The 12,739-nt window shown below is 38.2% G+C and overlaps 1 protein-coding gene across 5 annotated transcripts in view; it reads right to left on the reverse strand.

Moving 5' to 3' along the window:
* The window catches only part of RIC1 (RIC1 homolog, RAB6A GEF complex partner 1), a 144,356-nt gene extending 132,496 nt beyond the window's left edge, over nt 1-11,860 (reverse strand). For 2 of the 5 annotated variants that reach the window (XR_014016049.1, XM_081236802.1), the window contains exon 1: nt 11,450-11,857. Coding sequence is in view for 4 of the 5 variants with exons in the window: in XM_081236802.1 (XP_081092928.1) it covers nt 11,450-11,593 (144 nt within the window). In the remaining variant the exon portion in view is untranslated. Of the gene's footprint in view, nt 1-11,449 lie in introns of all 5 variants that reach the window. The other 3 variants (XM_081236803.1, XM_081236805.1, XM_081236804.1) reach the window with 2 other exon arrangements.
* Between the last annotated feature and the right edge of the window lie 879 nt (nt 11,861-12,739).

Consider the following 12,739-nt stretch of genomic DNA (forward strand, 5'->3'; position numbering starts at 1 on the left):
TACCAAATGTAAAACAGATAGCTAGTGGGAAGCAGCTGCTTGGAACAGGGAGATCAGCTGGGTGCCTTGCAACCACTTAGAGGAGTGGGGTAAGGAGGGTGGGATGGAGATGCAAGAGGGAGGGGATATGGGGATATACATATGCATATAGCTGATTCACTTAGTTATACAGCAGAAACACAACACTGTAAAGCAATTATACTCCAATAAAGATGTTTAAAAAAAAAAACCCACAAGATACCAATTGGCATGTTTCAGGGTGGCTAGAATCAAAAAACAAACAAAAAAAAGAAAGTGTTGGCACAGATGTGGGAAAATCGAAATCCCTGTATATTGCTGATGGGAATGTAAAATGGTGCAGCTACTGTGAAAAACAGTATGGCAATCAAAAAACAAAAAGCAATTTCTCAAAAAATTAAACACAGAACTACCATATGATCCAGTGATTCCACTTCGGGGTATATACACAAAAGAATCGAAAGTAGGGGCAAACAGATATTTGCACACTAAGTTCACAGCAGGACTATTCACAGTAAGTGAAAGCAACCCAAAGAGTGGATGCAATCCAAGTGTCCATCAACATATGAATGGATAAACAAACTATAATATACACCTACAATGAAATATTATTCAGCCTTAAAAAGCAAATTTTGGTACATGTTATATAACATGGAAGAACCCTGAAGACATTCTAAGTGAAATAAGTCTATCACTTAAGGTCAAATATTGTGTTTCCACACTAGTGAAATTCATAAGGAAAGAAAGTAAAATAGTGGTTGTCAGGGGCTGGGAGGAGGGGGAAATGGGGAGTTACTGTTTACCAGGAAGGGAGTTTGAATATGGGAAGATGAAAAAAGTTCTGAAAATGGATGGTGGTGATGGTTGCACAAATGTGAATGCACTTAACATCACAGAACTGTATATTTAAAAATTATTAAAACAGTAAATTTTATGTACATTTCGTCACTTTAAAAACATAAAAGTAAAAAGAAGGGATGAAAAATTTGCTATATTTTGCTGGAATTAATTCAGTATTAACTTGAAGTAATAAGATTCATTTTTTAATTGCTAGAGCAACCATTAATAAAATAACTCAGAAAATATTATTAAGAAATCAAAGCAATTAAAGGAATAACGGGTAAACAAAAAACATGTGAGGTGTAGAAAAGAAATAGCAAAATAGGTAGTAAATCCAACCACATCAGTAATCATATTATATGTGAACGGACTAAACACTCCAATCAAAATGCAGGAATCATCCAACTGGATTTTTGAAACAATAGCAAAAAAGCAAGATCTAAGTATATAATATCTATACAAGACACAGTTGAGACTGAAGGACATAAGCAGTTTGAAAGTAAAAGGGTGGAAAAAGATATGTCACACAAGTGGTAATATTAAGAGAACTGTAGTGGCAATGTTAAGGCAAAACAAAATACACTTCAAGAAAGGGAACATTAGTAGAGAGAGGGAATTTCATAATGATAAATCAGTTAATACAAAGGGAAGATAAAACAATTATAAATGTATACAAATCTAACAACACAGCCCAAAAACACATGAAGCAAAACCTGACAGAACTCAAAGAGAAACAGGCAATTCAACAACAGAGTTGGAGCCTTCAATCTTCACTTTCAATAACTGATAGAACTAGACTTAACATTAGCAAGGCTATAAAACACTTAACAACCATGTCAACCAATTTAACCTAATATTTAGAGAACACTCTGCCAACAGCAGAACACATTCTTTACAAGTGCACACTGAACATTCACTTACACAAACCGTATGTTAACCTATAAAACAAGTCTTAATAACCTTAGAAGAATAAAATCACCCAAAATATATATTCCCCAACCACAATGGAATTACACTAGAAATCAATAACAGAAAGAATATGGGAAATCCTCAAATATTTAGAAATTAAACAACACTTCTAAATAATCCATGATTCACAGAAATTGGTTAAATTTTTAAAACTGAACTAAATGAAAACAAAATTGGAACGTATTAAAGTTATGGTGGGGCAGGCAATGAATGGGCAGAACACACAGAATTTTTAGGGCAGGAAAAATACTCTGTATGATATTACAACGATGGATATGTCATCAGACATCTGTCCAACCACAATGAACACACATACCAAGAGTAAACTCTTAGGTAAACTATGAACTTTGGGTAAGTACGATGTGTCAATGTAGGTTTATTCTTGGTTTAAAAAAAAATGTACCATTCTGATGACTGATGTTGATAATGGGGGAGGCTGTGCATGTGTAAAGAGGGGGGATATGGGAAATCTATGTACCTTCCTCTCAATTTTACTGTAAACCTGAAACTGCTCAAAAAAAAGAAAAAAGTTATGGAATACAGCTAATACAGTACTTAGAAGAAAACTTAGAGCTTAAAATGCCTATTTTAATAAAAGAAATGCCTCTAATTAATAACCTGTTTTCAACCTAGCAAAATTTACTTTACTTTTAATTTGCTTTATACAAATTAAACCCAAAGCAAGCTGAAGAAAATAATTTTTTAAGAAAATTCAATGCAGAAATCAATAAACTAGAAAACAAAATTAATATACTAAGATCAGTAAAACCAAACACTGGTTCTCTGTAAAGATCTAAAAAATTGATAAAATTTTAGCTAGACTGATGTGGGGAGTCCCTTGTGATTCCGTATCAATTTTGAGTGATTTTCGTATTTCTGCAAAAAAACACTGTTGGGATTGCACTGAATCTGTAGACTGCTTTGGGTACTACTGGCATCTTAATAATATTGTCTTCCAACCCGTAAAGATGAGACGTCTTTCCACTTATTTGCATCTTCTTTCTTTCAGCAGTTTTGTAGTTGTTAAGACTATGTCTTTCGCCTCCTTAGTTAAGTTTAATCCTAAGTATTTTACTTTTTTTCCCAACAACCATTTTGTAAATTAACCATTTTTAGTTAATTGACAATGTTGTGTTAGCTTCAGGTATACAGAAAAGTGACTCAGTTATATCAGATACACACACACACTTTTTTTTCAGATTCTTTTCCATTATAGGTTATTACAAGACATTGAATATAGTTCCCTTTGCTACAGAGTAGATCCTTGTTTTTTATCTATTTTACACGTAGTAGTGTGTATATGTTAATCCCAAACTCCCCCCACATCCTGTATTTTATTCTTTTTGATGTTACTGTAAATGGAACTTTTTTCTTAATTTCATTTCTGGATGCTCATTGTTTTTGTATAAAAATGCAACTGAATTTTGCGTCTTGATTTTACGTCCTGTAATTTTGCTGAATTTATTAGTTCTAACTACAAAAAAAACTACTGAAGTAAACAAGCTTTGGCAAGGCTGCAGAACAATATACAAAAATCAATTTTATATCTATATACCAGTAACAATCTGAAAATGAAACTACATTCAAAACAGCATCATAAAAGATAAATAAGATACTTAGAAATAAGTTTAACAAAAGTGAGAGACCAGTACACTGAAAACGAAAAAATACTGCCAACAGAAACTTTTGTTTATTTTATATTGGAGTATAGCCGATTAACAACAGAAACTTTTTACAATCTGAATAAATGGAGAAACACTCATGTTTATGAGTGTCTGATTTAGTGCCATTTCCTGAAAATCCCAGCAAGGTTTTTTTTTTTTTTTTTTTGGTAGAAACTGACAAGATGATCTTAAAAATTGATATAGAAATGCAAAGGATCTAGAATAGCAAAATAATTTTGAAAACAGAAAGTAGGACTTTCACCACCTTGCCATAAAAGCTATAGTGTGATGTCTGCCTGATGACAGACATTGATTAACAGAACAGAATAGAAAATACAGAAATAAACCCTTACATTTATGGTCAACTGATTTTTGACAAAGGTGCCAATGCAATTCAATAGTGAAAAGAGTCTTTCCAACAATAATGCTAAAACAACTGGATCTATATGAAAAAAAGAAACTGAACTTAGACCTTTACCTCAAACCATGCATAAAAATCAGCTCAAAACATGTGACAGACCTATGTATAAGAGTTCAGATGATAAAACTTACAAAAGAAAACACAGAACTTGTCTGTGACCTTGGACCAGCCAAAGGTTCCTTAGATAAAACCCAAAAAGCATGATTCATAAAAGAAAGAAATGATAATCCAGACTTCATCAAAACTAAACTTTTGTTCTTCAAAAGGTCACATTAAGAAACTGAAAAGACAAATCAAAGACTGCTAAAATATATGCAAGTCATATATCTGATAAAGAATTTGTATCTAAAATATATTAAGAATTCTTACAACTCAGTAAGACAAACACTCCAATTTTTAAAAAAGGGGGCAAAGGATTTGCATAGGTATTTCACCAAATAAGGTACACAAATGGCTAATAAGCACATGAAAAGATGTTAAACATGTTTAGTCATTAGGAATATACAAATTAAAGCTACAATGAGATACCACTACAAACCCACTAAATGGCTATAATAAAGAAGATTGACAGAAGCTTGACAACAACAAGTGTTAACAGGATGTGGAGAAACAGAAACCTTCATACACTGCTGGTGCAGATGCAAAATGTGACAGCTACTTTGAACATTTTGGCAGTTTCCTAAAAAGCTAAAAACAAACTTACCATACTACCTAGCACTTCCATTCTTAGGTATCTCCCCAAGAGAAATGATAATATATAATCTCACACACAAAAAAGTATACACAGATGTCTACAGTAGCATTATTCATAATGGTCTGAAATTAGAAACAATCAAAATACCCATCAACTGGTGAATGGACTAAAAAAAGATATGGTATATCCATGTAATGGAATAATATTCAGCAATAAAAAGGAGTACCGCCAAATCCAAAGGGACAAAAAGCCAGCCAATGATTTCCTGGGGCCGGAGTGGGAGCAGAGGTTGACTGCAAATGGGCATAATACTTTTGAGGCTGCTATCAATGTTCTAAAACTAGACTGTAATGATGATTGCACAATGCTATTAATTTACTAAAAATCACTGTACACTTACAATAGACGTATTTTATACACCTCAATAAAGCTGTTTGAAAATTAAACCACAGCAAATTCTACTGTATATTTACAATAATATCCAAATTTTCATATGTAAATTTAGGTATGATTTATGATTGAAATAAGGCAAACACTTGGGGAGACAGGTTTTTGATAGCAACTCAAAGCAAAGCAATTATAATGAACTTAAAAGAAAAGTAAGATACCTTGATTTCAAACAATTGATGTTTGCTGGTCAATTTTTTTAAAAAAGAAGAAAATTAAGCAATTGTCTCACTCTGTGGCAAGTCTGAATTCTCGAACATTTTTAAATGCTTAAAATGTAAATTTATTTTTTCTAACCTGATAAACTGCATAATAAATGCGTTATTTAGCAGTAAATGGAATGCTTTAAGGCAATATTTTCTATACTATTTTAGGTAACATATAAACTCTGTATTAAATAGTTAATCATATGTGAGAAAATAAATTTTTTCAATTCTTCAATCCTTTTGATTTAGGTAAGAGGAAATCTGCATGAGGGGCTAGTTTACTTCTAAATACCTCTCATGTAATCTGCAAACCGCCGTTTTAAAGAAAAAGGTAAGAGCCTTTGGCAGGAAACTAGATTTTCATAACATTCTTTTCATTGTATTCCCTCATGCAGTAACCCTCTATTCATACAAATGGTCCTAGTTTTCCATTTGTAATAAGATATAAATTAATTTATTTTGAAAGAGAACTTCAAGTCTAAAAGTTAGACTAGATAGGTACTGTGAGGACAGGGCAAAAATCACGAGTGAGGTATGTTAAGAACCTAAATTCAGGAAACTTTGATTCCCATGTTGTAAAGCACACAGTCCACAGTAAACTCAGAATGAATGTTCATGAGTAAAATGGATCACTTCGATAATTCACAAGCACCTGAAGATAAGCAAAATGTCATTAATGTTCTTATTCTGCTTCTTTTGTGTGTGTGACCTTCTTTTTCCATAGATCACATCAATATAAACACATACTAGGAACCAGGAGTTCAACTAGCTGTAATACTGCACAGAGTTTAAGTTTTGGCAAACAGCAGATTATCTAATAATTAAAGAAGGACCCTTTATCATGTACCACTTTTTCCACCAGCTTTAATGAGATATGACTGACATATAACACTGTACAAGTTTAAGATGTACATGTTGACTTGATACACTTATATATTGCAAAATGATTACCATCATAGTCTTAGCTAACACTTGCATCATGTCACATAATTACCATTTCTTTTTTGTAGTGAACACACTGAAAATCTACTCTCATCTAAGCAACTTTCAAGTATATAATACAGTATTATCAACTATAATCACCATGCTGTACATGAATTTACACATCTTACAGCTGGAAGTCTACACTCTTGGACCAACATCTCCCCTTTTCCACCCTTCCCAGCCCCTCCTATCCACCATTCTAGAATGTTTCTATGCATTCAGCTTTTTCAGATTCCATATATGTAAATATCACACATGAAATGTCTCTGACTTATTCCACTTAGCATAATGCCCTCAAGGTCCTGCCATGTCGCCGCAAATGGTTTAAGATGCCCTTCTTTCTCATGGCTGAATAATATTCCACTGTGTGTATGTACCACATCTCCTTTATCCATTCATCTATTGACAGATACTTACGTTACTTCCACATCTTGGCTATTGTGAATAAGATGTACCACTTTTCTAATATAATTTGGACTGTGTGTAATAAAAAAGTATTTAATTCACCTTCACTTATATAACCCTCTCTAATCAAATTTTTCTGATTTTAAGTTGTAATTTAGTATTACCACATTTTTTAAGTTACATGTCAACATTTAAAAATCTTCCAAGGGCTTCCCTGGTGGCGCAGTGGTTGAGAGTCCGCCTGCCGATGCAGGGGACACTGGTTCGTGCCCCGGTCTGGGAGGATCCCGCATGCCGCGGAGCGGCTGGGCCCGTGAGCCATGGCCGCTGGGCCTGCGCGTCCGGAGCCTGTGCTCCGCAACGGGAGAGGCCACAACAGTGAGAGGCCCACGTACCGCAAAAAAAAAAAAAAAAAAAAATCTTCCAATTATTAAAACTTGAAAAAATTCTGTGCTATGCATAGGACAGATATCCTAAATTCATTAATTTATTTTAAATAACTTTTTAAGCATGTGCTTTGTGCAAAGCATTATGGATAATACAAAATAAGATCACTTCTAAAATAACACAATGCTGTAACTCAATTACACTTCAATTAAATAAATAAATAAGACCACTTCTGCACTCCAGAAACTTACAATCTAGTTGGAGAAATAAAGCATGTGTGCAAAACTACAGTACAAACAGTAGTTCATCAAAAAAAACGAACACTTCTAATTACAGTAAATAAAGAATGACTCACAGAGCAGGATTTCAACAGTAGCTAAAGTTTGAATAATATTCTGATAGGCAGAGATGGGGCAAGAGAGCATTCCAAGAGGGGAGTGTCTCTGGTATCAAACTAAGGAGTTTGAACTTCATTCTTTAACCAACAGTGAACCCTAAATGACTTCCAACCAGTGAGTTTATAAGGAAGGCTCTTTGGAGGCATTAACAGAATAGGGTTGAAAGGTGAGAAATGGGAGAGCTGGAAAAATATAGGTACAATACAAGTTAAGTTTCCTTCCTAAGGTCACACAGTTAACCATATACCTGATTCTTTGAACGTCTATCTCATTGTTTTCCATTATTAGTATACAACAACAAGAGGATAAGTTTCTATTCAGGGTTACTCAAAGACAATTTATTTCATAAGGCCAGTAATTATTTATCTATTTCAGCTTTTTATTAGTAGTGATAACTCACAAAATTTTCATTTATATTAACACACTAATATCTTTGGATAGAATGTTTTTTTCATACAATGTGCCCCTTAATCCCTTTCATATACTGCCTATTTATACTACCTTTTTCACAGGAGGTGTTCATATATTTGAAATAATCAATGACCTGAAAACTGAGATAAGACTAATTTAGAATTAGAGCATTCTAAGGTATCATTTTGTGTTTCACATATGTAGTCTTTTTGTACTCACAGTTAAGCAGTATATTAAAGGAATAATTCTAGGCTCTCTGATACAGTACCAAACACAATTCATCTCACACAACACCCATGTCAATCATAAATCATAATGTGCTTTAAACAGCAGCTTCATCCTCAAAGCTGAAACTAGTCCTTTTACAATACCCTTGGCAGAAATACATCAACTGCTCCATCAAGTAAGTCCCACCTGTAGCATCCCAATCTAACATACATATCAAACCTTTTTTGAGTCCCCTTTTTTGGTTCCAAAATATATGGATGATCCCTGTTGTAAGCTCAAGTAGTTTTTAAAACGCCTAAGCAGAATCACAAAGTAGAGAAAGCAATTTACATCAACGTGTTACAATGAAAACAAGTCACATCCTCACACTAAAAATGAAATCAAAAAGCAAAATGAGGGCTTCCCTGGTGGCGCAGTGGTTGAGAGTCCGCCTGCCGATGCAGGGGACACGGGTTCGTGCCCCGGTCCGGGAAGATCCCACATGCCGCGGAGCGGCTGGGCCCGTGAGCCATGGCTGCTGAGCCTGCACGTCTGGAGCCTGTGCTCCACAACGGGAGAGACCACAGCAGTGAGAGGCCCGCGTACCGCAAAAAAAAAAAAAAAAAAAAAAGCAAAATGAGTATCTACAGAAACTCTTTTGTTTATTAACACATCTGAAAAGCACTATACTACATTTCTCAAACTTGGAGTCAGGAAAGAATTTTGAAGAGATTTGATTCTATAACACTGGGATTCCAAATAGCTACTTAGAGTTTATAATAGTAGCTATAAGAGGTATTGATACATATAAGCTCACTAGAAGACCCATAAAATGTACACAAATTATCCTTAGAGATTTTATTTTAATGTTTCCATTGTCTCATGTCTAATCAACATTTGCCAGACAGCAATTCTTTTAGACATTAAAAAACAAAAAACAGCTAGACTATCAAATGCACGATCCTCCCACAAGGCTAGTTTTTTCTTTTTAAAAATGCATTCCTCCTAAGTGAGTTTAACTTACTGAGAGCCCTAACAAAATTCAAGTAAGCAAATCGTGTTATATCCTCTCATCTCTTTGAGCATGTTTCTCCCTGTCTCCAAATGCCCTCAAGCTGCTTTTAAGACCTCAAACTCCATAAAACCCTCCTTCAGATCTTCAAAATTCACTTTATTCTGTAAAATTACTTGCATATACAATGTCTCCAAAATCAAAGCTTTCATGTTCTCACGCAAACATTTTAAACCAATTCACTCTAAATTATATAGAAATAACTGATAGCTACTCAATTTAGCTAAAGGTGTTTTCACTTCTAAAAGAAGTCTGTTGACCTAAATTATGTAAGTTAAAATAAATTTAAGTTTAGAAATTTAAAAATCAAAATAGAAACTGGGGTCTGGCACCTGTTCCCCCATTCACCCAGTTATAGACCTTAAATTCATCTGGTCCAATACTTGATCTTTAAAGTGACAGTGATGCCAGAGATCAAAGTTAACCATTCGTAAATCTACAGTACCATGGAGCCTCCTCTAAGGTATTCCTGCATCTCATTTCACATACTTCTGAACCCACAGGTTCTGTACAAACTAACTTTTTGCACAGTGGATCTTAATGGTAGTGGCCCCAGCACTTCTGTAGGAAGTAGCTATCTGTGTGCACGGTAGGAATCTGAAGGAAAGGAGTATGAGTAGTTTTACATTCCAGGACTGCCTTTGATTTATTTAGTATCTAAGTCCAAAAGCAAAAAAAAAACCTGATATTCTTAATATTCACAATATTCCTAAGAAAGTCAAGGCACATTTTTGTTTCTTCTACAGAGGAATAGTAGCCTACAGGCTTCTGGTCTATTCCTCCTTCAAATTAAGTTTAGTTCCGTCTAAAATTAAGTCAGGTCTGCCCTTTATAGAGATAAGGAAAGTTAAATTTTAGGCTTCACAAACAATTTGTTAAATTAGAGTGAAATTATGTACTAAATTCAGAAGGCAATTTAAAATTCAAGTTCTAATTATTTTTTTCTTTATATGCTTTAAGTATAATAGTTATACACAACCGAATAAAATATTATTCAATTGGCATACACGATGTAACTGAATTAGTATCTCATTTAAGAACCAAATGATATGCAATACATATATATTCAAAAATGCAATCAAGCACCAGACAGAAGTCACACTGTTGTTTTATAACAGCCTATTTTGTTCTGATATATAAAAATTAAATCAGCTGAAACTTAATGGCAAATAGTCTGATTTAAACACTAACTATGATAGTCATATAAAAGAGATACCAGAAATATCTAAATCTCATCATCACTTTTACCAGGGCTGTGTGTGAGGGTAGTCAAGGGCTTTACAGGCATTCAAATGGTCAGATACACAGATGTGACAGTTTTAGCTAATTTAACTAAAGCCAGTATTTCACACAGATCTAACAACGCTAAGGTCACGACCTATTCCCACTTGGTAAAATTAGCTTTGAAAAGAGAACGACTTTACTCTGACATCGATTAGTACTGCCTTCGGGGGGGGCATTTTTATACTCTATTTTGTTGCTTTTATAAACAGAACCCGTCACGGAAAATACGGAGTATCCTATCCACCACTTATTGTTCAAGTTATCCACTCAGTAATTAGATACAAGAAATAAAAGAGCAAGATTCACAGAAAGCAAAAACAGAACACCGGTTCACGCTCTTCCCAAATCTTATTACTTCCAGGTGTGAATACCAGGAGCAGCGCGAACAGATTTGAGCTCTACTTCCGCTCCTACTAAACCCCCTACAATTCTCTACAGAAGAGTCCAAGAGCAGCAGAAAAAAGAACTGGCCTGAAAGTGGAAAGGAGATGTTGGGGTGAGGCGAGAAGTTGGATTATCAGAACTTTAGTAAAAAATAACTCTGGCTGTAGTTGCTAGAAATAAGTTATCACAGCATGTAAAGTCTGACACTGGGTAAAGCCCAACAGGCTTTCCCTAACTTCAAAACAATGGCCTTTAGGGCAAGAAAGGTCTAGGAACAAAACAGCGGCCAGATTCCTAATTGCGGAAAGTTTAAACAAATTTGTTCCTCAGCGAATGGGGGAAGGGAGAGGAGGTAAAGTCTGGGCTCTGCCGACAGAGCGCGTGGGGTCCGCACTGTGCGCGGCCGTCGGTCCAACGCAGGGAGGCGCTGGGATTTGGGGCAGCAGCGACGACATCCACCCTGGAGCCCTGGCCGGAGGACGTGTTAGGACCCGGGGGTTCGTGCGGCCGAGTAGGTGAAACAAGGACGCCGACGGCGAAGACGAGTGGCTCCGGCGCGAAGGGGCAGGGGTCCCAGACTCCGGGTGGAAGTTGGGGGCGAGACGATACCGGGACGCCGGGGAGGGAGAGGCGAGAGACGGCGGGCGGCTCTACTTACTCGGCTGTACCAGATGCTGAGGCGGGCCGGGGCCAGCACGGCGAAGAAAGTCCTCTGGGGGTCGGACTGAACGTGGAAAGGCGCCTCGGCCGGGCTCCCCAAAGGGCAGAGCAGCCTCTTGGGCCAGCCGCTCAGGAAATACATGGTCCGCGCGGAGCCGCCGACGCCGCGGCGCCCGGCGGCCCCCGGCCCCGTCCGTCACACTCAGCGGCCCGGGGCCGGACGCCCGTCTCCCACACCGCCACCGGCCGAGTCGGCGGCGGCGGCGGTGGCAGCTCAGGGCATTTGCCCGTTGGCCGGGCCGGGCCGAGCCGACGCGAAGCTAAGCGACGAAGTCACCCCCGCGCAGACGGGGCCCAGTGTGGGGGAGGGAGGGGGGGAAAGACAGAGTCGGGGCCGGGAAGGGGCGGGAGGAGCTGGAGGAGCTGGAAAAGCTGGGAAGGCCCGCCCCGGCCCCGCCCCTTCCTCGGGCCGCCCTGGCGTCACCACGCCGCGCCGCGTGTGTCTGGCCAGGGAGGGCTGCTGCGCGCGCGCGCGTACTGGAGACCTCCCCTCCCCCTCCCTCTGCTTTCTGAAACTTCGCCTTGGGCTTCACTTCAACACGCATGCGCCTTTGCCCCGCTCTTGCTCCTCTGCACCTCCCGCTTGCAATGTAGAGCGTGTAGTCTGGGCTGGAAGGCGGGACCACCGCCTGAGACTCGGCGACAAGTGGGCCGAGCCAGCGAGACGCGGCTACAAGGCGACTACGAGTTGGAGCCGCCCCTTGCCTGGCCTAGCCAAATTTGACTTCCCTCGCGGATTGGTGCGGCCTCTGGTGGAGGCGGTCCCGGGGCTGCATCGCCGAGCGGGGGCGGGGGTGGGGGTGGGGGGAATTGCAGAGGAGGGCGAGTCACGTGATGCTCCGTGCTCTAGTTCCGGTCTTGGCTTCTGGCCCGTGGTCTCTGCTCGGTTGTCGTGTCCCTCGCCCAGTGAGCCTTTCTTGTGTGACAAGGTCTGCAGTGAAACCTGGTGGTGAACTTCCTGCCCTCATGGAGTTTACCCCCTAGAGGGGCCCTTTATTTCAATTCGTAAATAAACCACCATGAAAGTGCCTGAATCCTGTTCTCTGTCCTTCAGGAATTCTAAATGTAGTGTACATTTTTGAATTCAGTTCGCATATTTCTGTCCCTCTACCAACCATAATGTTAAAGAAGGCGAGGCTTTCTCTTTTGCACTCTCAGTAGGGTATAAGATTTAATTTTAGAGCTGGAACAGACTTTAGAGATTCTGTAGTTCAATGTTTAACTTTTT

The sequence above is a fragment of the Mesoplodon bidens genome, assembly GCF_964165515.1.
Source record: "Mesoplodon bidens genome assembly, chromosome: 6".
In the NCBI taxonomy this organism is placed as follows: Eukaryota; Metazoa; Chordata; class Mammalia; order Artiodactyla; family Ziphiidae; genus Mesoplodon; species Mesoplodon bidens.